Source organism: Equus asinus, chromosome 29, assembly GCF_041296235.1.
Source record: "Equus asinus isolate D_3611 breed Donkey chromosome 29, EquAss-T2T_v2, whole genome shotgun sequence".
NCBI classification, from domain to species: domain Eukaryota; kingdom Metazoa; phylum Chordata; class Mammalia; order Perissodactyla; family Equidae; genus Equus; species Equus asinus.
In genome coordinates, this window is record NC_091818.1 from 33,073,410 (window position 1) to 33,098,650 (window position 25,241).

Consider the following 25,241-nt stretch of genomic DNA (forward strand, 5'->3'; position numbering starts at 1 on the left):
GCTAGGGATCTCCAGAGAAATAGAACTATAGTATGTATATAGACATATCAGAGGAGATTTATTATGTGAAATGGCTCATACAATTATGGGGGCTGAGAAATTCTGTGATCCACCATCTGCAAGGTGGAGACCCAGGAAAGCCAGCGGTGTAAGTCAGTCTGGGTGAGAAGGAGAACCAGGAGCTCTGATGTCCAAGGGCAGGATAAGATGGATGCCCCAGCTCAAGAAGAGGGTTAGAATCTGCTGTTTGAACACCTTTTTTTTCTATTCGGATCCTCAACAGATTGGACGATGTCCACCCACACTGGGAGGGGCCATCTTCTTTACTCACTCCACTGATTCAAACGTTAATCTGGAAACAGCCTCACAGATACACCCAGAAATAATGTTTGCCAGCTATCTGGGCATCCCTTTGTCTAGCAGAGTTGACACATGAAGTTAATCATCCCACTAGGTCCTTATCATTTCACTTCTTATTTGGGGTAGTGGGAGCAGAAGAATGACAAAATAAAGAGAAGTTATAATCCATGACCTTATGAAGTTTGGCAAAATTTCAGTCAGTCTTGGGTGAGAAGGCGGAGGAACATGTCTTCCTGTGTGTACACAATGAGTGTGCTTATATTTCCCTTAATAACAAGTGGACCTCAATGTTGAAGAGCCGAGATGTGGGTGGGAGGTGGGGAAATAGAGATCTGAAACATTTTGACAGTAGTAAAGAGTCATGATGTATTGTACCAAATGGGGGTGGTACAGAAATCTATCTTCTTCAAGAAAAGGTAGCAGAGGACAATGAACTCTGGCAGAGTTCAGGTCCCATTGACACTCAGGAGCCCCCGTGAGATCCAGGTGGCTTCAAACCCAACCAACAGGTGAGGTGGCTGGTGCAGAGGCCCACCACTGCTTTAGGAAAAGGCTGACCCTCCCTTTTCAATAACCATGCTGTCTGCTAAGTAAATTACAACAGAAATTCAAGGGGAAAGCTCAGTACCAACAGCATTACTGTGGTGAATCCCATTGTACAACACACAATCTTTTTGGAAAACCGCCTATTTAGGGTTCCATGTCCAGTCCTATGACTTTCTGCCATAGCCCACAGCAACTGCATGGAGAGGGAGGCTTTGCTCTTTGAGGCATGACTGGGGCGTGTGATTTCAGAGAGCTGCTCGGGAAAACACCTGCTCTAAGCTGGAGGTGGAAGCAGCAAGTCAGAACGTGTTCATTTATTCAGCTTCCAAAACCTCTTGGTAACGACCTCAGTCAAGACAAGTCCAATTAGTCTGGCCTGGAAAGATGGCACCTCTCGAGGATGCAGGTGAGCTGTGCGGGAGCTCAGAGCATTTCTTTCTCTTCCGACTGGGACCGGGGAGGTGAGGGAAGCACTGCCAACAAGCCAGCCCAGATTGGGTCTGTCAGCCTTCCTGTAGACAGTTCAGCTTCTGGAAGCCTCTGACATTCCAGGTGAATCACTTTTCCCCTTTCTTTCAGCTCTCTAGTTTCCAGGTAGCCTGGAAAGAAAATGGAGAGCAGAGGCTGTATTGGACTACGGATGTTAAACCAGGCCTCTAAGATTAGTCCTCTGTGCTGAGCCCTCCTCTTTTGGGGGACATGGGATGCTGGCACGTGGGAGGTTTGTTGCACACACATAATAAGGTGCTATAGGGACTATTCAAGGGGAGGTTAGGCCAATGAGGAGAAAGAGTTGATAAAATGAGAGATGGGGAATGTACATTGCTATAGGTTAAGAAGAAATTTTGGTCCTAAATGGATGCAAGATTAATTGGGCAAACTGTTCTCGCTCAGGGGCTGTTGTTCCCTCTGTTCTAGACAGGGGCTCCGGGAAGACAGCAGTCAGGTCTTTGTCACACTTGTGTCCCCAGGGCTTTGTGCATTGTTAAGTTCTCTGTGAGTGTTGAATTACTAAACTCAGGTGGGACTTATCTTTATTTTTATTTTTGGAAATAGTTTTAACCTTACAGAATAGATGAAAGAAAAAGTGCAGAGAACAATTGTATACACTTTACTCAGATTCCCCTATTGTTTGTTAAAATTGGCTTCATCATTTGTTTTCTTTGTTTTTCTGCCTCTCTCTCTCTTCATAATATTTTTTATCTCCATTTGAGAGTAGGCTGCCTATATTGTGGACATTTACCCTTAAATATTTCAGTGTGTGTTTGCTGAGAGTAAAAGTATTTTCGACAAAACTGTACAGTTAACCTTAGTAGATTTACCATTGATATAGTCCTTTCATCTACTCTACCATCTGTATTCCAATTTTCTCAATTATCCCAATAATATCCTTTACCACTTATTCCCCTTCTGTAGTATAGGATCCTGTCGATGATCAGGTATTGCATTTTCTGTTGTGTCTCTCTTAAATCTCTTTTAATCTGGAACATTTCTGCAGCTCTCCTTGTCTTTTGTGATATTGACATTTTTGAAGAATGTAGTCATCAATTCTTCTGGATTGCAATGAACATATAGTCTGGATATGAGTCTGTCCTTCTGCCTCAGACAGTACATTTCTCCAAGGGCTCCCTCACTATCTGATTTATTGTTTGGGGATCTTGAGTAACTTTAGACCAAGGGACCAACTGTTTTGCAAAGGAGATGACCCAGGATCCACTGCTCCTACTATGCTGAATTTGCCAGAGACTGCCAGCCAAAATTTTGAGGTGGTCCTTTTAAGGAACAGCTAAGGTGCCAGCTTAGAGATGACACCCTGAGGATCTGCGGTGTTCTCCTTCAAGATGTAATATTTACTTTGAACCAATGGCTATTATATGATGCTGTTTCCTTGAGAAATAGAATACATGGGTCTGGCAATCAGAAGTGGATGTGGATTGGCCCCTCTCTTAGCATCAATCCCAGTGACCCACTGGGGAATTTTTCTTCCTGTCCTTATATCTTCAGGCTCTTTTGGGAGTGAGGGTCTTCTTCCAGGGACACCTGGAAAGGATACCACTAAATCTAAAGCTGTGGCTACCTCGTGTCATTTTGAGCTCCTCCTGCCAGTAGTCCAGTAGGCAAAGGAGTTACTGCACTAGTAGTGATTGACCCTGATTATCATGAGGAGGAGGTAGGGTTGCTGCTACATAATGAGGTAGGGAAGGGCGTATCTGTGGAATCCAGGGAATTCACTAGGAACCTCTTGGTGCTTCCATAATCTCTGATTACTGAAAACACCCATTTGTATCAACCACAGCCTGACAAGGGCATGGTACCCACGGGCTCAGCTCCCTCTAGGAGTGAAGGTCTGGGTCACTCATCACACAAACAAACTGGAAGAGTGGAAATACTGACCAAGGATGGGAGGAATCTAGAACAGATGGTGGAGGGGGAGAGGATGACAGTCAATTAGCTTTAAGACCAACTACAATAAGATTGTAGCTTGTCCCACTAACACTCCCATTGCAACCCTTTTTTAATTATTTTTAGTTGTGAGTGCCCACCATCATAAGGACACAGTGGGCTTAACATGCAGCGTGAGTGGATCTGAGTGACGTAAAAGGTATACTGAAGCAGATACTCCTGGAGAAGCACCTACATCACTTGTGTTCCTCTACACACCAAAGGCTACTTACAGACTCTGCCCAAAGACTTCTTGGTCCTGGGAGCACAGTAGCCTGCTTTCAGGGCAAGCCAGAAGTGCTGGAGAGCTAATGGCCTCGAGAGCATCTCTGAACTCATGACAGATGGGGAGCTGATGGGAAAACATGGGCTGTCTTGCCCCTTGCTGTCTCCCAGAGTGCTCTCTGCAGCTGAGATTTTGTTGCCCTTAGTGGTAACTGGTTTGATAATGGGTTCTTTATTGGCTTACTTCCCCTCCCTGTCTCACTTGCCTATTCCCTTATCAGTGTTTCCTGGGTCAATGTCCTAGATATTCTTGACTAAGGGTCTGCTTCTTGGGACACCCAAACTGGGACACCTCAGTTAATGACTCCAGGTTCCAAAGTCCTCATCACCATCCAGGAAAGTCCTCCAAGTTTTGGTGTTTTTGCTTAGCAATATCTAAGAGGACTATTAAGAAAAAGAAAACTCAAACTTTTTTGAAAGAATATTCGTGAAGGAAAGTGCACATAGCAAAGTATACAGCTCATGAATTTTCATGAACTGAACACTGAGCCCAAGATCCAGAATATCACTGGCATCCCAGAAACGTTTGCATATGGTCAGCTCTACTGGATACTGTGAAATTGTGTTCCAAACTGGCTGTATGAATCTACATTCTCTTCAGCAGTGTGTAAAGGTTCCATTTGCTCCAAATCTTTGCCAAATGCTTGATAATACGTGTAATTTTTGTTTTAGCCCTTTTGGCAGGTGTGCAGTTGTATCGCACTGCAGCTTAATTTGCATTTCTCTGTTGATTATTGATGGTGAACACTTTCAATATGTTATGGCCATTTGTAAATCCTTTTTTGTGAAGCGTTGGGTTCCAGTCTTTTGCCAGTTTTTCTCTTGGGTTCTCTTCTTTTTTTTATTGATTAGTAGGAATTCTTTATATATTCTGGATATGAGTTATTAGCCAGATGTATATATTGCAAATAACTTCTCCCACTCTGTGAATTGTCTTTTCACTCTCTTAATGATGACTTTTGATGAATAGAATTGCTTAATTTTAATGTAGTCTAATTTACAAATTTTTCCTTTAAGTTCAGTATTTTTTGTGTCCCATTTAAGAAATCTCTGTCTATTCCAAGTCATGAGGATGTTCTCATGGGACTGCATACGTGAGGCTCTGTTTGGACCTTCTATTCTATTCCATTGCTCAGTGTGTCAATTCTTGTCTCTTTTCTATTCTTCTATTATCTTATTTATAGCTTTATAAAAGATCTTCATATCTAGAGGTGGAAGTTCTGTAGCTTTGACCATCTGATTCAAAATTGCCTTTGCTTTTTTTGGCCTTTGGTATTCCATAAGGATTTTAGAGTTAGCTTGTCAATTTCTAAAAAAACCAGAGAATTCTGGGATTTCGATTGGGACTGCATTAAATCTGTAGATTCAATAGAGGAAGAATTGATAAGTTTATACTATCATGTTCTACAGTCCATGAACGTAGCATGCCCCTTGATTCATTTAACTTGTCTTTATTTTTTCTCAATAGTGTATTTTTAGTTTTCGGTGTCAAGTCTTGCACACTATAGGGGCTGTGGAAGCTCTGAGTTGTTTCAAAGGTAACAAAAGGATAAATTGAGATGCTAGACACATTCTATTGAGTGAAAGTTGAAATGGTTTTCAATTAACTCAGCGACTGTGAAACTCCACAGCCACAGGAAGAATCCAGAAGGAACTTCAGTTCTCCCTTGCAGAGGAACAGGAGGACTGCCGTGGGTTGAATCGTGCCCCCCCCCCCCAAAAAGATATGTTGAAGTCCAAATCCCTTTTACCTGGATGCAGGAGAGTCTGAGAAATGTAGCTGTTGACATCAGAGTCTCTGTAATGCAGGAAGGCTCACGAAGAGGCGGGAATGGATGCTGAGTGAGCCATCACTCAATCTAGGTCAATTCCAAGAGACTTCCCATCTCAGAATTTCTCCATAGTTCCTTCTTCGGACATACTCTTAAATTTACCTACCTCTCACTCCTTGCCTTCTGGCAGTCTTGAGTTTTGAGATTTAACTCTTTCCTGCCCTTTTCTTTGTGCAGGTGACATTAGCACTCTGGTTTAAAAAGCTCTAACAATTCATCATAGTTGTTTTCCAATCCATAGGAGAAACTACCAGACAGTTGGAGACAGAGATGATTCTCGAATCCTCTAAGCACCACCTCCCTTTGCTACGGCTTTTGTCCTCGCAGTTCTATTCCTGGGCAGGCTCTAGCTCTGTCTAACAATAGCACCACATGGCATCCTGCCTCGAAGTCTACCTCTGATCCGCAATACATTTTTCTCTCCCCTGGCGCAGCTAACTGTCGGGTGCTTTTGAAATAGGATCAACAACACATGCTGCTAATTGGCACCAGCACACACTCACACATATGTAATGTATGTGGTCTAGCCACCCTCTTCCACTCTAACAATCGGGGCACAAACCTTCCAAGATCTCCCTAGCAGAGCCCACAGCAGCCAATGGGGTGCCGATGGGCTCCAGCAATGGCACGTGTGTCACCTTGTTTCAGTGGTGCCCAAACCCAGCTACCATCCCTCCCCCTCTTCAGGTGTGGAATGGCAGAGGAGCTGACCCTGCATTGGTATTGCTTTGGTGTGAGGTAAGGAGAAGAGGTTTTCACGGGCTCTTGTGACTGTTGGCTGAATGCTCTCCTGAAGAGCAAGCTGCCTGGAAAGCTGCTGTCTGATCTTTCCTGAGCTCTTTGCCAGATATAAATTTGCTGCCGCAGCTGCTCAGATCATATTTAATCTTGGGAGAAGGGGGCACTGGTGCTTGCATTTGACAACACGGTATGATTGACTGAGACACGCTGCTATTGCTTTCCTGATTCCTCAACTTGAATTTGTTTTTACTATGTGTATTAACCAGGGTCCTGCAGGAAACAGATGGAATATTCCAGTAAAATAATTGCTAAGAGTAACTAAAGGGACTTTCTATAGAATGGGGGGGAAGTGGTCTGGGGTACCAACAAGGGATGGTGAAGCATCCTTTGGTGAACTGATGCTGTTATCCCCTCTGAAGGGGCAGAAGGAGGGAGCAGTTCTGAGAGCCTGGGGAGAGTGGTTGTTAGGAGTGGGCTGCCTGACCACCATGGTGACCTTCAGTTTGGAGACACAGCCACTCCATGGCACCCAGGAGGGAGGGGCTGGGGGCATAAACACCCTAACCTCATACTCCTCTGTCCTCCGACCTCTTACCCCTCATTGACCCAACTCAGCCAGAAACCAGAGCACAGAGGAACCCATATGCAGCCTACATAGCTCAGCCTCGTGGGGCATCAATGAAGGGTGTAACGTAGATGTGGAGAAACAAGTAGAACATCACCAGCAACTACACTGGAACCTACTGGAATGCATTTACCCCCTATGCTTGGGCACAAGAAAAGTCTCATTGCTTCATTTTTCTAAATCAAGATAAAACTGGCTCAAGATGCCACTGTCATGGTAGATTGCAAAGTGAATATTAATCCCAGGCAGAAGACAGGTCCCCACCACTTGTGCAAAGCGATATCATTTGTGGTCCCCTCCCCCTCTTTCCTGTCTTGAGGAATCAAGACTAGATTGGGCCACATCCTTCTCCTCCAATCCTCAGAAATCTCCTCTTTTTGGACAAGTCATCTCTCTTATGTTGGTAGCCTACACTTTTGAAAACAAAATCTATTAACTCCTCTCAGGCAAGATAAGTCTTGATTTCTAGGGTTTGAAGGCCTTGGACTGTCTTCTTAAATGGTGGAGTGGTAGGAAAATACGTCATTCTGTTGTGAGAAAACTTCAGTGCAAAACAAAACCAAACAATACCAAAAACCAGTTAACTTCTCAATTAGTTTACCCTGTAGCTTTACTGTCTATATCCTTTGACAGAATGGATCTAAAGCTATCATATCAATGTCTGTGGGATTGCCTCTCTCTATATACATATATATATAATTGTCATGAATATAATTTACTCCTAAAGCCATAAGGGGTTTCTGTATATGCAAATAAATGATTTTTATCCATAATGAGTATATTTCATTATATACAAACAGTACTTCTCTTGAAACTGCTGGATAAATGAACGAGATAATTGCAATAAATGAATTCCTACTAATTCACTGGCACTAATCTTTAATGATCTTAATCAACATAATTAACACTAAAACTCACTGTTTTGCTGTGATTTCCCTCATTGTGCCTGTTTGTAATCCCTCAGTTACCTGGCTACACAGCTCATTGCTGTTCCCTCCCCAATCCTTCCTGTGAGCCTCTCTCTCTGGCAGGGTAATCTCCCTCGGAGAAACCTTTTGCGCTTCCATTCTTTTCCATGTCTAAGTCATATCTCACCACTTGTAGGAAAATTTCCAAGATTGCTTGGAATTTTGCCTTTGTACCATATGAATGTATAATATAAATGCAAATACATGCCCACTGTCTCTTTCACTTATGTGTATCTGTGTCTGTCTATCATTTATATATCTATCCATTTATCATCTCTATGCTTATATAAGCAGAGAATTTGTTCATGTTTTAAAACATAATTATGAATAAGAACCCATTTATATAAAAGCAGAAGAAGCAAAGGGGTGAAAAAACTCTTCTTTGCGTTGAATATACTAGTTTGCATTTATTACAGTTTAGACAAACATGAATAATTTTATCTAATTTGTTTTTCAAAGAAAAGGACTTGAAACCACCAATGATAATTTACTGGTAACAGATTAGACTGCATATTGACGTGGAAATCATGAGAGTACAATGCCAAAAGTAAACAAAGTTGAACTTGAAAGAGCTTATTGTCATAAAAAGATAGTAATTATTCCGATAGTCTGGAAGCTTGAGAAATTTCTTGAATTGCTCAAAATTCAAGTTAGGGTTGGGAGAAGACAAAGAATACTGTATTGTGATTTACGATTATGAATCATAGAATGTCCACTTTCAATATAAAAGAGAGGAAATTAGTTATGTTTGTGTTTTATGTCCCAGGAAGCAAAGAGTGATTTCAGTTTCTTTGTGGTTTATGACCCTCAAGTACCTTTCAGAGCATGCTTATAAACCTGTGCATGTCTGCAGAAGCTGGTGAGATCCACAAGAAAAGACTTCTAGGCACAAAAAGTCCTTCTGGACTACACTCAGGTGTCACAGAGATTGAAATTTTATTAGAGATGATTCTTTTGAGTTATGTGTTGTCCATTTTTTTATGTGTTTATTAATTTCACAAACTTTTCTTGAGCATCAACATCTTCAGGGAACTGCAGGAGAGCGTAAGGATGCAGAAGACTTGGTTCTGCTATAGGGTATCCAGCGTGGTGGGCCTCACAGGCATGCTAGTAAATAAGGATGTGCAGCAAAACAGGGCATGCGCTCCAAGAGGATATAAACACAATGGGGAAGGAGTGAGACGTTCCCATGGAAAGAGCATCTGCAGGGGTCCCATCTATGCAGGGATCTAGACGACAATGGACTTCAAGGATGGGAGTGTCACCAGAGCACTGGGGACAGTGTCCTCAGCATAACTTTCCATAGGATTGGCTCTGTTTACAAAATCAGAAATGGAATACGAACTTGTTATGAACACTCGCGCTGACATTTGAAAGCTGGCCTTCCAATCGGATTTTGGTGGGACCTCACTATGTTTTTCGACCCTCTGAGTCCAGAAGTGGGGGTGTGAGCAGGCCATCTGACTTGTTAGGTTGGCAGTTTGCCCCACTGCCTCCCTCTCGCTCCAGGGGCCCCTCTCCTTCTTTTCAGAACCTTTTGAATTCAGTTGGAGGGCACTCTCTTGCTGGCCGTGCCTCTTGGGTTTGTTGTCCCCATTCTAAGATGTCAATGGACTGACCACCTAAGAACCTGGAAAAGTTAAGCAATGTTACAGATTACTTTCATTTTGGGTCATTGGTCTCAACCCCATTACAGATGCTCCAGCTACTTTCACCTGCTGTCTGCTGTCTATGCTCTAGAACTTCCCTGTCACTAGAGAAATCCATCCTGACAAAAAAGAAAGTGAATCAAAAAAGAAAAATCAATTATATTACATTTCTAATAAGCCCAATGACCAAAGTCTACCAGGCTGTCAACGGTTCTGGGGCTTCAGGCTCCTGGCTTTCAGGCCAGTGTTTACCACCTGACTCCAGGTGCCCCGGCCCAGAGCGCTTGGGCTCTATCCGGTGCAGAGGCCACAGTGTTCCTGGGAAGAAGCAGTTGCAGGATCCAGTGTAGAAATAGAGTCTTTGGAATAAACTTTGGAGACCAGGCAGTGCTGTCTCTTTGCAGGTTCTAAAAGAAGGGCTAATCTTATTTATAAAACTCTTTAGAAAGTGTGCAAGCCTGGAAATGGCTTTATAGGGCCCTAATGAGCAGATAATTGGGACATAATGAAACATGTTTGGTCACTTTGGTGGGAATGAGAGAGGCAGATAGATCTTATGTAAAATTAGTCTTTATCTTAATCACATTCCTTTCACGTACTCAGCAACTAGCCCCAACACCAGCTACAAACTGAATGGACAAAACTCTAGGAATTAAAGCAGAGTTCCCAACATTTATATATTTTCTCTCATTCTATGTGAACAAATGGTGTATAGGAGCATTAATATTTAACATAACTGCATGGTTAAGACCATTTCACAATAAATGGCTAGAGAAGTCTGAAATTTACCATCTGGTTATTGATCTTTTGGGCATTTGGTATTAATTATTTTATGTTGAACATTTTATGCATTTTTTTCAAGGTCTAATTAAGTTGCATTTATATTTCCTTTGGGGAGACATAACAAGGGTATGGGTAATTCATTCACTTTTAGTTCTTATTTTAGCAAAAACAGGGAGTGAAGATATCCCCAAGGCTTTCCTGTTCTCTCCTCAACTGTCTTGCATTGGCCGGGCTCAGGCCCCTCTTGTTAGCATCCAAGAGGAGGAATAGGAGCTGGCTGCCAGCAGCTGGTTTGCCTGTTTCTCAAGTTGAAACACAGTATTTAAATTCCATGTTAAAGCTGGGCCTGCCCATATGTAGCTCTGGAAGAAATTGTTCCTATGATGGGAATTAATGTGATGAAAGAGCAAGTGAAACATGGAAATAAAGTGCTTAATGACAGCTATTTCATAAGACGGTGTAATTATATGTAGGAGAGAATTAGGAGAGCTACATGAATGTTTTTTCTCTTGGATTATTTATATTTTTAAGTTAATTTCCCTCCAGTTTCTATATTACATGACTTGGATAATTTTGGTTTTTTAATCTTTTAATTTTTTAAATTATTTTTTTAAGATTGACACCTGAGCTGACATTTGTTGCCAATCTTCTTTTTCTTCTTCCTCTTCTCCCCAAAGCCCCCCCAGTACATAGTTGTATATTCTAGTTGTAGGTCCTTCTGGTTGTGCTATGTGGGACGCCACCTCAGCATGGCCTGATAAACAGTGCTAGGTCTGTGCCCAGGATTCGAACCTGCAAAACCCTGAGCCTTCAAAGCAGAGCACACAAACTTAGCCACTCGGCCCCAAGGCCAGCCCAGAATAATTTTGTTTTAAAACATATTCTGGAGTGGAAAATTTTCCTATCTTGCATATGGTTAATTTATTAATGAATTTCCCCTTTAATATCATTAGTATTTTTTTTTGAGGAAGATTGGCCCTGAGCTAACATCCATGCCCATCTTCCTCTACTTTATTATGTGGGATGCCTTCCACAGCATCGCTTGATAAGCCACGTGTAGGTCCATGCTGGGGATCCGAACCGTCCATGCCAAGGATCTGAACCATCCATGCTGAGGATCCCAACCAGCAAAGCCTGGGCCAGCAAAACAGAGCACGTGAACTGAATCACTACATTACCGGGTTGGCCCCAATATCTTTAGTATTTTTAAATGACCTTCTTCCTGAGAAATTTAATAAAAATATCCTATTTAATACATCCCTATGGAATGCTAAATTGCTATCTAACATTAGTAAATATTTAAAATGTAAAAACATTTTTAACATTTAAAAAAATTTTAACATTTTTTAAAATGATGTGAAAAAATTCTTTCAAATAACATTTTTTAAAACAAAATTAAAATTTTAATTTGAAAATTTAAAATGTTTTAAAAATATTAAACATTTTTAAATAACACTTTTCAAAAAGTCCGTAGTGGATTTGCTCACAGTCATCCCAGCTAGACCTTCTGAAATAACACCTGGGATTCATTCCCAAACCCCCTTGCACCCTGTTTTCTGTTAAAACACATTGCTGGGGAACGTTTGGTCTTGATTCTCCTGGGAGGGAAACATTGGGAGTCCACCCTGAAAGATACACAGAATCACAGCGAAGGGATTCGTACACCCAACGTCACAGCAATGCTGAGTTTACAAACCCCAAACCTTTTTTACTCGCAGGTCTTTGCTTGATTTTTCTGTCTTGACTTTAGTTCAGGGTGATGAGTGAAGAATGCTAACTTCATGTTTTGGGTTGAGTGTCTTCAACTTGTTGACCTGATAGAGCCCAACCCGTTCTTCCTGTGGAATGATGATGAGTTTATCATTCGTTGTCAAGTTGCAGGAATTTTTCCTTCTGGCCAATGTCTGTTTTTGGTTGTACAAGGAAGGCCAGGGCTCTTGATCTTTGTGGTTATTATATGGCTGGCTGATACCTGTTTCCTAGGTTGATCTTGGGTTTGACACCACTGGATACATTGTAGAGTTTTCTGTTTGTAGAAGTACGTATGGCTTTAAGTAAGAATAGTGCATGAAAATCAAGATTTACAAAGAGAAAAATCCAATGGTCATATATTTTACAAAGAGATCATCAGTTTTTACAAAGTATTTGTCACAGAATTCTATTTCTTTTGTAGTGGGATCCATATCTGTTCTTTATTTACCATTCCATTGGTCAGCTAGAACCAGTGTTGCTGTCTTATTTGTTTGGATTTTTATAAAGATAGGCTGCTTTCACAAATATAAGCAACAGGGGATATTAAGATGATCATCTGGACAATTCAAGCTAAAAATATCTTTGAAATCATCACAAAACTGAAGGAAAAGTACACATGAATCTTACCTGTGTGGAGGACTGGAATTGGCTACCGCAAGATATGTCTCTTTGGCATGAGGATTATTTTGGTCTGGTTACTTTTAAAAACTACAGACAGGAAAGAAACTCTGAAAAGTAGAATTTACTCACCCTTTGTTAAGAGACATTTACATTGTAAACGAAATCTCCATCTGTAAAGGTGTCTCCCTCTCTGTACCAGGAAGGAGGGATGACCTCATCTCCAGAAACTCTTATCAATGCTGAAGGCAAAGACTCAAGTTTGCATAATAACCTGATTCTTGTTTACTCTACTTGTATGGTGATCTCCTGTAACTGACTCCCCCAACCCCGACATCCTCCTTTGTCTTTAGCTGAAGATGATATTTATGGTGGTGGCTTCAGCCATTTTGGCGAAGTTGCTCAGGTTGCCTGAGCCTCTCCCATGTATACATGTTATAAAGCTTTGTTTAACTTTCTCCTGTTATTCTGTCTTATGTGAATTTAATTCATTCTCTGGCCAGAAGAATCCACAGCGGGTAGAGGAAATGTTTTCCTGCCCTACACCTGTAAAATACCTTATTCAAATTTTCACATACACGTTTAGGACTCTCTTCATCATTAACTGTGAAAACAAATCACAATAATAATCAATATTTTTGGCCAAGTTTCAAAAGTGTACACAATTCTGTTTTTTAAATAAACTTTTCATTTTAGATTTAGAGAAAAATTGAGAAGACGGTACAAAGAACTCTCTTATAGTCCACACACAGTTTCCCTTATTATTAGCTCTTATCCAAAATGAATGAATAGATATTGATACATATTTATTAACTAAAGTCAATACTTTATTCAGATTTCCTTAGTGTTTACCTAATGTCCTTTTTCTGTTTCAGACTCTCATCCAGGATATCACAATACATTTAGTTGTTACATTTAGTTGCTATGTCCCCTTAGGCTCCTCTTGGCTGTTACGGTTTTTCAGACTTTGCTTGTTTTTGGTGACGTTAGCAGTCTTAAAGCATACTAGTCAGGTATTTTGTAGAATGTCCCTCAGTTGGCACTTGTCTGATGCTTTCTCATGAGTAGACTGGAGTTGAGGGTTTTTGTGAGGAAGACAACACAGAGAAAGTGCCATCACTCCTTATCAAGGTACATACTCTCAGTGTGACCTGTCATTGTTAATGTTGACCTTGACCACCTGGCGAGGTGGTGTTTGTCAGACAGAGCATCTTTTAAATGGCAAATTGCCATTGCAGATTTAAAAGCTGATAAAGAAATTTATTTAGGTGCTACCTGTCAGGAACACAGTTTTACCTGAGACAAATTATGGCCATAATGTTAATTTTGGGGAGTGAGAGATAGCATGGACATGGAATGAACACGAACTACCTAAAATTGACAAAATATTTGAACTTCTCACCAGGTTAGAATTTCATTTGATTTTTAAATATTTGCAAGTATAAAAACAATACAAAAATTATCTCTAAGTACTCTGAATCCTATACTGTAGTAAACACTAGACTCTTACTCTGAAACACAAAGGCTAATGCAATGTATTTGCCTGTGTTGCAGATCCATATGTTAGAACTAAAATTCCATGTTACTTCTTCTTACCGGTGGTCCTAGTATTTGTAGGAAATAGTAGGGAATAGAGAAACTGTCAGATATTGGTAGAAGAGTCAGTAACTAAGGAGGTTAAAAGGAATTTTTTTACCTTATGACCACGAAGCATTGTCTGCATGAATGTAGTTGTTGATAATGGGAGCTCCCATCAACTAACTCAGATGCAATCATTAATCAGTGTTATATGTACAAATAAGACATTTTCACAGGGGTCAGTTTGAAATATGTCACCAAAGCATTTTCTCCTCATCGTGCTTATTTTTCACACTGGCTAAATCATTAGAATTTCCTCTTTTTTTGCTCTCTGGTGGATCAACCATTGGCCTGTATCCATGAGAAGGCAATAAGCCCAGTCAGAAACTATATCCAATATTTTTAGGAATATCCCTGGAGATTAATTCTATTTCATCATTTAAGAGAGAAATGTTTGGTGAAATACATTAACCCTCTGTAGGATGACACAGTATATAAAATTGCACCTGCCTGAAGAGACATTTAGTAAAATTCAGCACCAGTTCCTAATTAAACCTATAAAAAGAAGGAATAATAATATCTTTCCTCAATAGGAAAAGGACATTTCACTTAATATGATAGGTAATAATGAGACTGAAATTAGCTATATTCAGAGTGACTCACCCTCAACCTGATACACAACACAGGTGTGCTTTCATTCTATACAGTTATTTATTGAGTACTTTTTTCTAATGCTGAGGATACAGTGATGAGGAAGAGACAGAAATCCTTGCTCTCTGAAGCTTAGATTTTAGTATGGTGGTGGGGGATGTGGGAAGGAGACAGGGAGACAAGAAATATATACAATGTCAGATGGTGAAAAGTGCAATGTAGAAATACAGCTGGAAAGGCATAGGTAGCAAAAGGGAAGAGGGTGTAATTTTAAATAGGGGAGTCAGGGGAGGCCTCCAAGAGAATCTGACATTTGAGCAAACATCTGGAAGAGGTAAGTGGGTGAGCCATGCAAATACCTGGCAAATGCTTTCCAGGCATTTACAGTAGCAAGTGCAAAGGCCCTGAGGCAGGAGCTTATCTGGTGTGTTCAAGGAATAGTAGAGTCTCCTGTACTCCTGGAAAGAAGCAAATGAGGAGCAAAGTAGTAGGTTAAACAGGTACAGGAGCCACATCATACAGGGCTTTGTAAGGAACTCTCAGGACTTGGAGGGTTTTGAGCAGAAGTGTCACAACTTCTGACCTAGGTTCTCAAAGATCGCTGTGGTTACTCTCTTGGGTTGTGATTAGAAAGCCATTGCAATAATCCACGTGAGAGAGGATGGTGGCGGAGAGCAGGGCGGTGGAGTGGAGAAAGTGAGAAGCGGGGGATGCCAGAGCTATTGTGAAGGTGGAGCCAGCAGGTTTCACTAACAGATCACACATGGACGTGAGTTTCTTCTCTGCATGAGCAGCAGGAAGATTGGAGCGGCTTTCACAGTGACTATTTCAGTAGAGATTTATGTTTTTTGGTTCACGCAATAAAATACAAAAAAGAAATAAGCTTTAAAAGGAACTCCATTAGAAAACTAGGATTATACACCTAGAAAAGCTAAAGTAATCAACCAAAAGCTATTAGAGATAATAAAACAGTGGAGAAAAATTGCTGGTCAAAAGATAGCATAACACAAATCAGTCCTATACTCAAATGCCTTTATTATGGAGCTAAAAAAATAATCATAGAAGACTTCTAAATTATGATTGCCACAAAATTGAATTATGTGTTAATTAAACTTGTGTGAGAATATATAACACCCATTCAAAAAAAAATCTGCAAAATTTTGATGGTGAAAAAAGGCCTGAATACATACAGAAATATGTCCTCCTCCTGGGTAGGAAGATGGAGTAGACACAGCAATTATTTCTGGTCTAATTTGTAGTTTTAACACAACTTCAGTTAAAATACCAGTGATGTCAATGACAATTTATAGAATGCAAAATAATTAATTCTACGGTATACTTGGGAAGATAGACAAGAATATTAAAGGATTAATAAAAGAGTAATAATCTCATGAAATAGGCTGTTTTAAAAAAAACAATGAGCAAGCGTAACACTGAATTAAAAGGAGAAATATAGACCATGGAAATAAAATAGAGCGTGCATAAATAATTCTAAATATAAATGAAAATATAATATATGGCAAATGAGTGTAATAGAATTATAAGGAACGTAATTATTTTATACATGCTGCTAGAGTAACTTTATTTCGACATGGCAAAAAACAAATTTACCTCCAGGAATTAAAATAGAAAATGAAATCCTATACAAAGGGATAGTTTGTTCGTTTTCACCAAAAAGGGAAACCGTTTTAGATTATTGAAGAAGTTATGAAGAAAAGATGGGCAAAGGTATTTAAATAAAATTCAAACATCTGTTCAATAAAATGAAATAAAAGAGAAAATAGTAGCAAAACAAGAAAAGTGTTTTGTTTATAGGTAATTGCAGGAAGTCAAAGTATCCTATCACATGGGTAGCATCATTCAATGTTCTTTAGAGTTTCTGATTCCAGCCCTGGTGGTCTTGTGGTTAAGATTCTGGCTTTTACCACTGTGGCCTGGGTTCGCCTCCCGATCAGGGAACCACACCGCCTGCCTGTCGTTGCCATACTGTGGCAGCTGTGTGTTACTATGATGCTGCAAGCTCTGCCACCAGCATTTCAAATCCCAGCAGGGTCCGCCATGGTGGACAGGTTTCAGTGGAGCTTCCAGACTAAGACAGACTAGGAAGGAGGACCTGGCCATCCACTTCCAAACAACTGGCTATGAAAACCTTGCACATAGCAGCAGAGCATTATCTGATACAAAGCCGGAAGGTGAGAATCCACTCCACAGCACTAACGACGGCAAAGAGTTTCTGATGTTTTGCGGATATACTAATGCCGCAATAGATAAAATACACAAAGAGCTTATAAAGTCCCTAAAATTACCACCAAGTTTCCAATAGACAAATATGTGTGTGTGCATACACACACACACACACACACAAGAATATTTAACCTCCTCATAAGGAAATAATAGAAATTGAGCTAGTTCTGAAGTAAATTACACACCTACTAAATAAGCCAAACTCAGGGGGAAGTGCTGATAATCTTAGAGGAAAGACGGCTCATGCAACAGAGATGACACACTAGAAATGGGTTCACTTCTTCAATAGGGCAATGTTTTAGGCAGCATTAAAATATTTCTAGCTTTGTTCTAGGAATCTCAATATGGGGAAGTTTTTGTATGAAAATAACTTGAAGATAAATGTCAACTGTGCTCAGGTGCACCTTTGCAGAGTTAACATTGATCTTCTTTGAAGTTATTTTCACCTTTTCATCTTTTTCTTTTCATCTCATGGGAACAGGCAACCCTCTTCCCTATGAAAAATAACCCCTCTGCCTGGAATTTCATGCTCCCTCGGCTCCTTTGGAATTTATCGAGTCTTTCTGTTTTTCCCTCTTGCTGGTTTCTTGTTACGTGGCTTAAAATATACCTGGGGCTCTTCTGCCTTCAGCAGTGACAACCACCACCACCATAACAACCACCACCACCACCACCAGACAACAACAGCAAGCAGCAACGTCTTCTCTTGACTCTACCAGCTCCCCAATCTGTGCCTTCCTTTTTACTTAAGCTATAAGCAATTTCTAAAAACATCGTTATTTTAATTATTGAAAATATGATGTAAGGACAAATCAAAAAATTTGCAAAAGGAAAAATCACTCTTAGTCTCACCATTCTAACAGAACTAATTTTATTTTTTGTCATTATCATACCATTTATGTCTCTTAAAAAAACAAGCTTATTGAGATAAAATTGACATGCAATATCCCGCACATATTTGAAGTGCATAGTTTCATAAGTTTTGACACGTTTATGCATTCATGAAACCATCACCGTAACGAAGATAATGAAAGTACTCATCACCCCCAAAAGTTTCCTTCTGCCCCATGGGAATCCCCCTTTCCTGGCCTTTCTATATGCTCGCCCCTTCCCACCCTCCCCCACCCACACCACCCCATCGCATGCCATCCCCCAGCAACTACACTGCTGCTTTCTGTCACTACACATTCATTTGGATTATCCAGACTTTTATATCAATGGAATCACACAGTATGTATTCTTTTTTGTCTGGCTTCTTTCATTCAGTATAATTATTTTGAGCTTCACCCATGTTGTCGCCTGTATCAATGGTTCATTCCTTCTCTTTAAAAAAACTCCAGCTTGTTAAAGGTGTAATTTACATATGATAAAATTCACCCATTTTAAGTGTTCGGTTGAATTAGTTTTAGTAAACTTACAGAATTGTGCAACCATCACCACAATCCAGTTTGAGAATACTCCCACCACCCCAGAAAGATCTTGTGCCCATTTTCAGTCACTCCCATCTAGACAATCACTGATCTACTTCCTGTCTCTATAAGTTTACTTTCATTGAATATCTTTTATAAATGGAATAAACAATATGTGGTCTTTTGCATCTGGCTTATTCCACTTAGCATAACGTTCTTGAGGTCCATTCACATTGTAGCACGTATCACTACCGCATTTTTGTGGCTCGATGGGATTGCATTAGATAGCTATATGATTTGGTCAAACATTCACCCATTGATGGACATTTGAGTTGTTTCCAGGTTTTGACTATTACAAACAAAGCTGCCATTAACATTCATGTACATACAAGTCTTTGTATGAACATAAGTTTTCATTTCTCCTGGCAGGGCTGCATCATAAGGTAGATGCATGTTTAACTTTGTAAGAAAATGCCCAACTGTTCTCCAAAGTAGGTGTACTGTTTTCCATTCCCACCAGATCTCCACATGCTGCGTATGGTCAGTCTTTTTAATTGTAGCCATCTAATAGTTGTGTTGGAGTGTCTCACTATGATTTTAATGTACATTTTCCTAATGACTAATGATGCCAAGCACCTTTTCATGTGCTTATTTGCCATACATACATATATATATTTTTTGGTGAAGTGTTTGTTCAAATCATCTGTACATTTTTCACTGGATTGTTTGTTTTTTTAATTATTGAGTATTGAGAGACCTTCACATGTTCTTGATACAACATCTATATCAAACATACATTTTACAAATATTTGCTACCATTCTATGGTTTTTCTATTTTCTTAGCAGTGTCTTCCAAAGAACAGAAGCTTTCATTTTGATAAAGCCCAATTTATTGATCTATTCTACTATGAATTGTGATGTTAATGCCATATCTAAGAAATCTCTGCATGAAAGATCATGTTGGCTGTAACTAAAGACTGTTTTACTTTTTCTTTTCAAGTATGAATAGATTTTATTTCCTTTTCTTGTCTTATTGCAATGTCTGAAATCTCTAGTATAATGTTGAAGAAAAGTCGTGAGAATAGATATCTTTGCCCTATTCTTGATCTCAGGGGAAATGTGTTGCTGTTGTTTATTTTTTTTCATTTTTGGTATTGTAGTTTTTAATCTCTGGAAGCTCAAATTGGTTCTATTTTATATCTTCCATGTCTCTGCTTAACTTTTAGAATATATTGAATAAAATTATAATAAATGAAGTTTTAATGTTCTTTTCTGCTAACTCTAACATCTGTGTTAGTTCTCGATGATTTTGATTGATTTGCCTTTTATTTAGTGGTCGTATTTTCCTACATCTTTCTATACCTGGTAATTTTTATTAGGTGCCAGACATTGTAAATTTTACCTGGTTGGGTGCTGGATATTTTTATATTTCTATAAGTGCTCTTTAGCTTTGTTTTGGGAAGACAGTTAAGTTTCCTGGAAACGTTCTGACCCTTTCTGGTCTCGCTTTTCAGATTTATTAAGCAGACTCAGGGGAGTGATCAATCTACGGCTAATTATTCCTCACTACTGAGGCAAAAGAAACTTCTGAGCATCCTACATAACGCACCATGAATGAAGAAGCTTTCCAGTCTGGCTGGTGTGAACAGGTACTATTCTTGGCCCTGTGGGAGCACTGGTCACCAATCTTTCTAGTTCTTTTAGGAAGTTCTTTCCCCATCTTTAGATAGTTTCCTATCACGCTTGTGGTGGTCAGTACTCAACTGAATACCTGAAAAGACCCTTTTATGATCTCTGAAGTTCTCTTTCTTTGTACCTCTCTCCTCTCTGGTGCTCACTCTGTGAACTCTGTCCATCTTGGTCTCCCCTGATTCTAGCTCTATCTCCTCAATTTAAGGAATCTACATGATTCCACCTGGGTTTCCTTCTCTGTTCTGTGGTTTGGAAACACTCTTAATTCAATAATGTGGGACAATTGTAAGGCTTATTATGGATCATTGTGTCTTGTATCCAGTGTCTTGAAAAGTATTAGTTCATATATTTTGTCCATTTATTGCTTGTTTCAGGTAGGAAAGTAAACTTGGTCCCTGTTACACCATCTTGGCTGGAAGCAGAAGTTCCTTCATATCCTCTTAAAATACAACTATTTACATGGTTGCAATTAGAGTATATGTATCATTTTATGGTCAAATAAACATTAGAGCTCAGATAGACAGTTTCCATATTTCTAAATAGTTTTCATAATTGCCATTTTAGTAGCAAAATATTCCACCCTGTGCCAAATTTATTTGAAAGCAGTTTATACATTAGAGAATGATTTATATTCAACTTCTTTCCAAAAAAGAATTTCAGATGGCTTGCTGACAAAAAGACCTGCTGAATAAATTATTAATTAAAAGGAAAAAAAAGGTTGAGAAAAACCAAGGAAGTAATAATGCCAACTATGTTAATAACTGCTCTAATTGAAAGTCAAATTAGGCTTTGGGTATTCTGGCAGCCAAATGTGCCAACTGTGGTTAGTTCCACTATTTTCATTATCAGAATGAAAAGGGGATTTAAGGGGAACTAACAGTTATTGAAGGCCTACTATGTGCAACTTAACAAAGGGCAAAATAATATTTGATTTGATTTTTCACCTCGCCCTCGGACTACTCACCCTGGGTCACAGAGCAAATGACGGAATAGGCATTCCGATTTCCAAGAGTAAAATGACACAGCAGGGATTCTGAGTCACCCATCACACAGGCTACCTGAGAAGAGACAGACATTTTCCTTGTTCTAAATTCTGAGAGAAGCTTCTCACATGGGGCAGTTTATACAGGCAACAGTGAGTGATCCAATGACCAATGTCTTCACAGCAGCTCCCTACTAAATACAGAAGAGCTTTTTAATGGCTGTTTGTTGGTAATGGCTTTTGATAGGTGTGACACTGAACCACCTTCAATTGAGGAGCTTTCAAGAGGAGCTAAACTGAAAGGAATTCCATTGCGTTCTTGGGCAGTAACACTAACCAAGGATGGAACTTACCTACTTAGAGAAAAGAATCGCTCTCCCCTATGCCTTCTTCCTTCTGTGATCTTGGTTGCTCTTGGATGAGGTTTTGAAAAGACCTAGATAGCTCATTTCTCACTGTTTGGTTTTTTGGTTTTTGGTGAGGGTCTATTTCTTACTAAGTAACTCCTCTTCCTCACAAACTGCTCCATAATCCTTCACTCTTTGATTCCTATGTCCATAACTCTACTGAGACCTCCAGGCATCTTTGTGGAAGGGCCATTGTCACTGGAATTCTGGGGCTCCCTCCTTCTCTGCTCCTCCTCCTCTCAGAGTACTCCTTTTCCTCGCAAACTCCTCATGTTCTACATGCCCCGTCCCGCCCCACAAGGGTGCTGTCCTTGCCCCTCTCTCTTTGTATGTAATATATTAGCATCTCCACGAGTGCCTAGCTTGGTATTATTGAGTACCTACTGCTCTCTGAGCTTGATGCTCATAGCTACAGGAATACACAGAGATGAACAATACCTAGTTCTGATGTCAGGTTGTTCACTCTCTGGTAGGGGGATAATAGAGGGATAGCTGTCATAAAGAAATGGTAACTTAAATGTTACAGAAACAAAGCAAATATGAGTGCCCAAATGGAAAAATCGGAAATTCTTCATGGAGGATATAACTTTTGACATTGACATTTCTGTAAACATACACACTTTCACCAGATTCAGTTTATGCACCTCCCAGATTTGCTTGGCCCCTCACGATGGCCCCAGGATTTAACTCTTTGCTTGATGGGGAGCCCCGGTGTTGCCACTGTCATTCCAACTCCTACCACTGTCAGCCATCCTGGCCTCCTCCAGGGTGCGGGCCAGGCTTTGAGACAGTTTTTATAACAGGCACTGAGGAAGGAACCTCAGCGTCTCCAGTGCCCAGGTCCTGTCTGACTGGCCTACAAAGGCTGTGGTGTCTCCCTCCATTTCTGGGCTCAGAAGCCATTTCTGTTCATACCTGCCTGGAGGAGCTGGTAACATACATGGAGGAGCTTCCTCTCCTTGATGGGCTGTCCCAAGGTGTGGAAGTTCCATGGCAGTCCGGAAGCCCTTCCTCACGACTCAACAACTGTGTTGTGATGTAGCCAGTGGGTACCACCTTGGACCCACTCTCATCCTATCCCTGCTGCACCTTCCCTGCTCCATCACTCTTGCTGCCCTGTGATTGCACCTGCCAATAATGTCTTCACACCTGAGATCTGCTGCAGGCTCTGTTTTCTAGAGAATCTGAGCAAAGACCCAGGGCCAGCCTTTCCAAGCAGCACGCAGAAAGAGGACAGTGTGCCCAGGCCTGACGTCAGCGGTCGGCACACAATCTCTCAGGCCTTCCTCTCCAACCTGAGCGTGTCCTGGACTTCTCCACACCTGAGACTGCTCCTGCTGGGCCCTCTGCGGGCTACACCTCCCTCTGCCCACAACCACCAGTTGCAATAGCACCAATGTTAACTTTTTTCCTTATGCTTTCTGTATTTTCTAAGTACGTAGTCCATGTAGAATTATAAAACAGAAGTCATGAAAAAGACGTTCTGTTTATTTTTCAAGTTCCAGCTCAAAAGCTACCATGTTCTGGAAGCCAAAAGTAAACTCTCCCTGCTCTGTGCTGCCCAAACTATTTGTTTTTAAGTGACTTTACTGCGTTGATCACATATTGTTTTGTATCATAAATGATTCTTGAGTATCGCCGTGTCTACCAGATCAAAAGCTCCTTGAGAGGAGGGATTACGATTCAGCGTTACATCTTCGGCAAAGCTTATCGCAGAGGACCACGCATACAGTAGGCGCTCAGCACATATCAGTTGAATACATTTAAAAACCTATCCGTAAGCTTAAGATAACACTATAGATGTGTTCCTTAAATCATTACTGTTATTATTATTAATTGTGAATTCTTTTACGAAACCCACCAGTAAGTCCAGAATGTTCTGACAGTTGGTTGCGAAGCCCCATTCACATGACTCAGATCACGCTGTGAATCTCCAAGCACGTGATAGTAGGGAGCGATTCTCAGAGGTTGCTGAAGTCAAGGATGTTAGAATCCAATCAGACAACATGAAATAGAGTTTCCACCCCACTGGGCCACCATAGGATAAACAACGTGAGAGGGGTCTTTTCATCCCTTCCATGCGTATTTTTGAGTACTTATTTTGCGCCAGGTGCTGTGATGATCAAATATATGTTTTTAAGAGTATAAATTCTATAGGAACAACAGCTATACTTATCTATAGAACATTTAAAGGCTGTTGATTTCTTCCCCCCAGTTTCTTATTTAGAAAGTTGGTTTCTGGGTTCCTACATTTCACACTGTCCAGTTAATTTCAAGGAATTTCTGGAGTCATTCCAGGAGGTGAGTGAAGGAAGAAATCAGAAAGGGACATGAAAAACTATTACCAGAAGTACTAGTAATCCCTATTTTCATTCAATAAGTGAACTCTGTAAGAAGACACAAGCTTGACGGTTCTCATAAAAAAGATGCTTTAATTTTCTTAAGTCCTTGACTCTGGGAAGCATTTTGAGCCACTCATTATGTAACAAGACTGGGCAGGCTTCCTTCTTTCTTTCTTTTTTTTTTTTTTCCATTGACATCTTCCAAGGAAAATGCTGCATGATATGATTTTCAAGGCTAATTTGCCTTTTTGTCTTAAGCACTGTCCCTTGCTACAAATTAGCCTCTCGTGCCTCCCTGAGCTAGAGAAGCTTCTTCAAAATTCCTAACAGGCAGCCTGGTGGAGAGATGGGAGGGAGGAAGGGCGGGAGGAAGGGAGGGAGAGAGAGGTAGAGGGTGCCTGTCTGCTGAGTACATGTGATACAGGCAGGGAGATGAGAACGCTGGCAGAGCAGGCAGTGTAATTACATGTTCCTCGTAAGTATGCTAGCCCTGCGCGGAACTAGCCTTGCCAGGTCACTTGGGGAGGAAAAGTAGATTTGGGGATGGTGGATAAGGTCAGTTCATAACTGACTTCCCACTCGGGTATGATGAGGGCATTTGCTCATCTTCAGTGACTGCCTGGTGCTGGTGGTCAGGCTCGGCTCTTTCGCTCTCAGATATTTGATTTTGCAAAAGGGACACACCTTTCTGCAGGAAAGAAGACACTGACCAGATTGCAAGCGGTAGGTTGTGACACTCAGCATGTTTATGCAGCAGAATTGCTGAGAGAGGCAGAGCTGGGTTGGGGGGGGGCGGCGTTTGTTCAGGCTGGTTGATCTATCTGCAGTAGGGCATGTTTGATTCTAATTGTCAGTTAAAAGAAGAGTTGCTGCCTGGGCTAAGGTGCCAGTTAAAAATTCTGTGTTCTAAGCTTTTATGTTTGTGTTTGATGCGTTGCTGCGCTCATGCAGCTGAGTGAAGCTAGGAAGGGCTCACCTTTAAATAACCTGCAGCTTGCTATTTTCCTTTTTTTTTCCTTCCCTGAGCCCTGTTCCCACCTCTTCTCCCCTACCTCCCCCTGAGCTGCCCCCTACCCCATGTGAAATGTGGGCTCTCTTCATCTTGAGCCTTTGGCACCCTGAGTCTGGATTTCTGGCTGGTTTTGCTGTAGGTATTTATGGATGCTTCGCTGCCACCCAGGGCCCAGGCGAACTGACTGTGCAGCAGTGTTTGTGCATGGGAATCGGAGACCATGGCCGTGCAGCTGGTGCCGGACTCTGCTCTCAGCCTGCTGATGGTGAGTGCTCCTGGAGGAGGTGGGGCCCAGGCAGCACCCAGCTCCAGCCTCTCCCGCA

At 40.8% G+C, this 25,241-nt stretch overlaps 1 protein-coding gene across 3 annotated transcripts in view; it reads left to right on the top strand.

Annotated features, from left to right (window-relative positions):
* The first annotated feature begins 24,318 nt into the window (after positions 1-24,318).
* Positions 24,319-25,241, top strand: part of FRMD4A (FERM domain containing 4A) — a 584,597-nt gene continuing 583,674 nt past the window's right edge. For 2 of the 3 annotated variants that reach the window (XM_070500878.1, XM_070500880.1), the window contains exons 1-2: positions 24,319-24,381; positions 25,058-25,183. In XM_070500878.1, the coding sequence (XP_070356979.1) occupies positions 25,139-25,183 (45 nt within the window). In that variant the 5' untranslated portion in view covers positions 24,319-24,381; positions 25,058-25,138. Of the gene's footprint in view, positions 24,382-24,417; positions 24,630-25,057; positions 25,184-25,241 lie in introns of those variants that run through there. The other variant, XM_070500879.1, reaches the window with a different exon arrangement.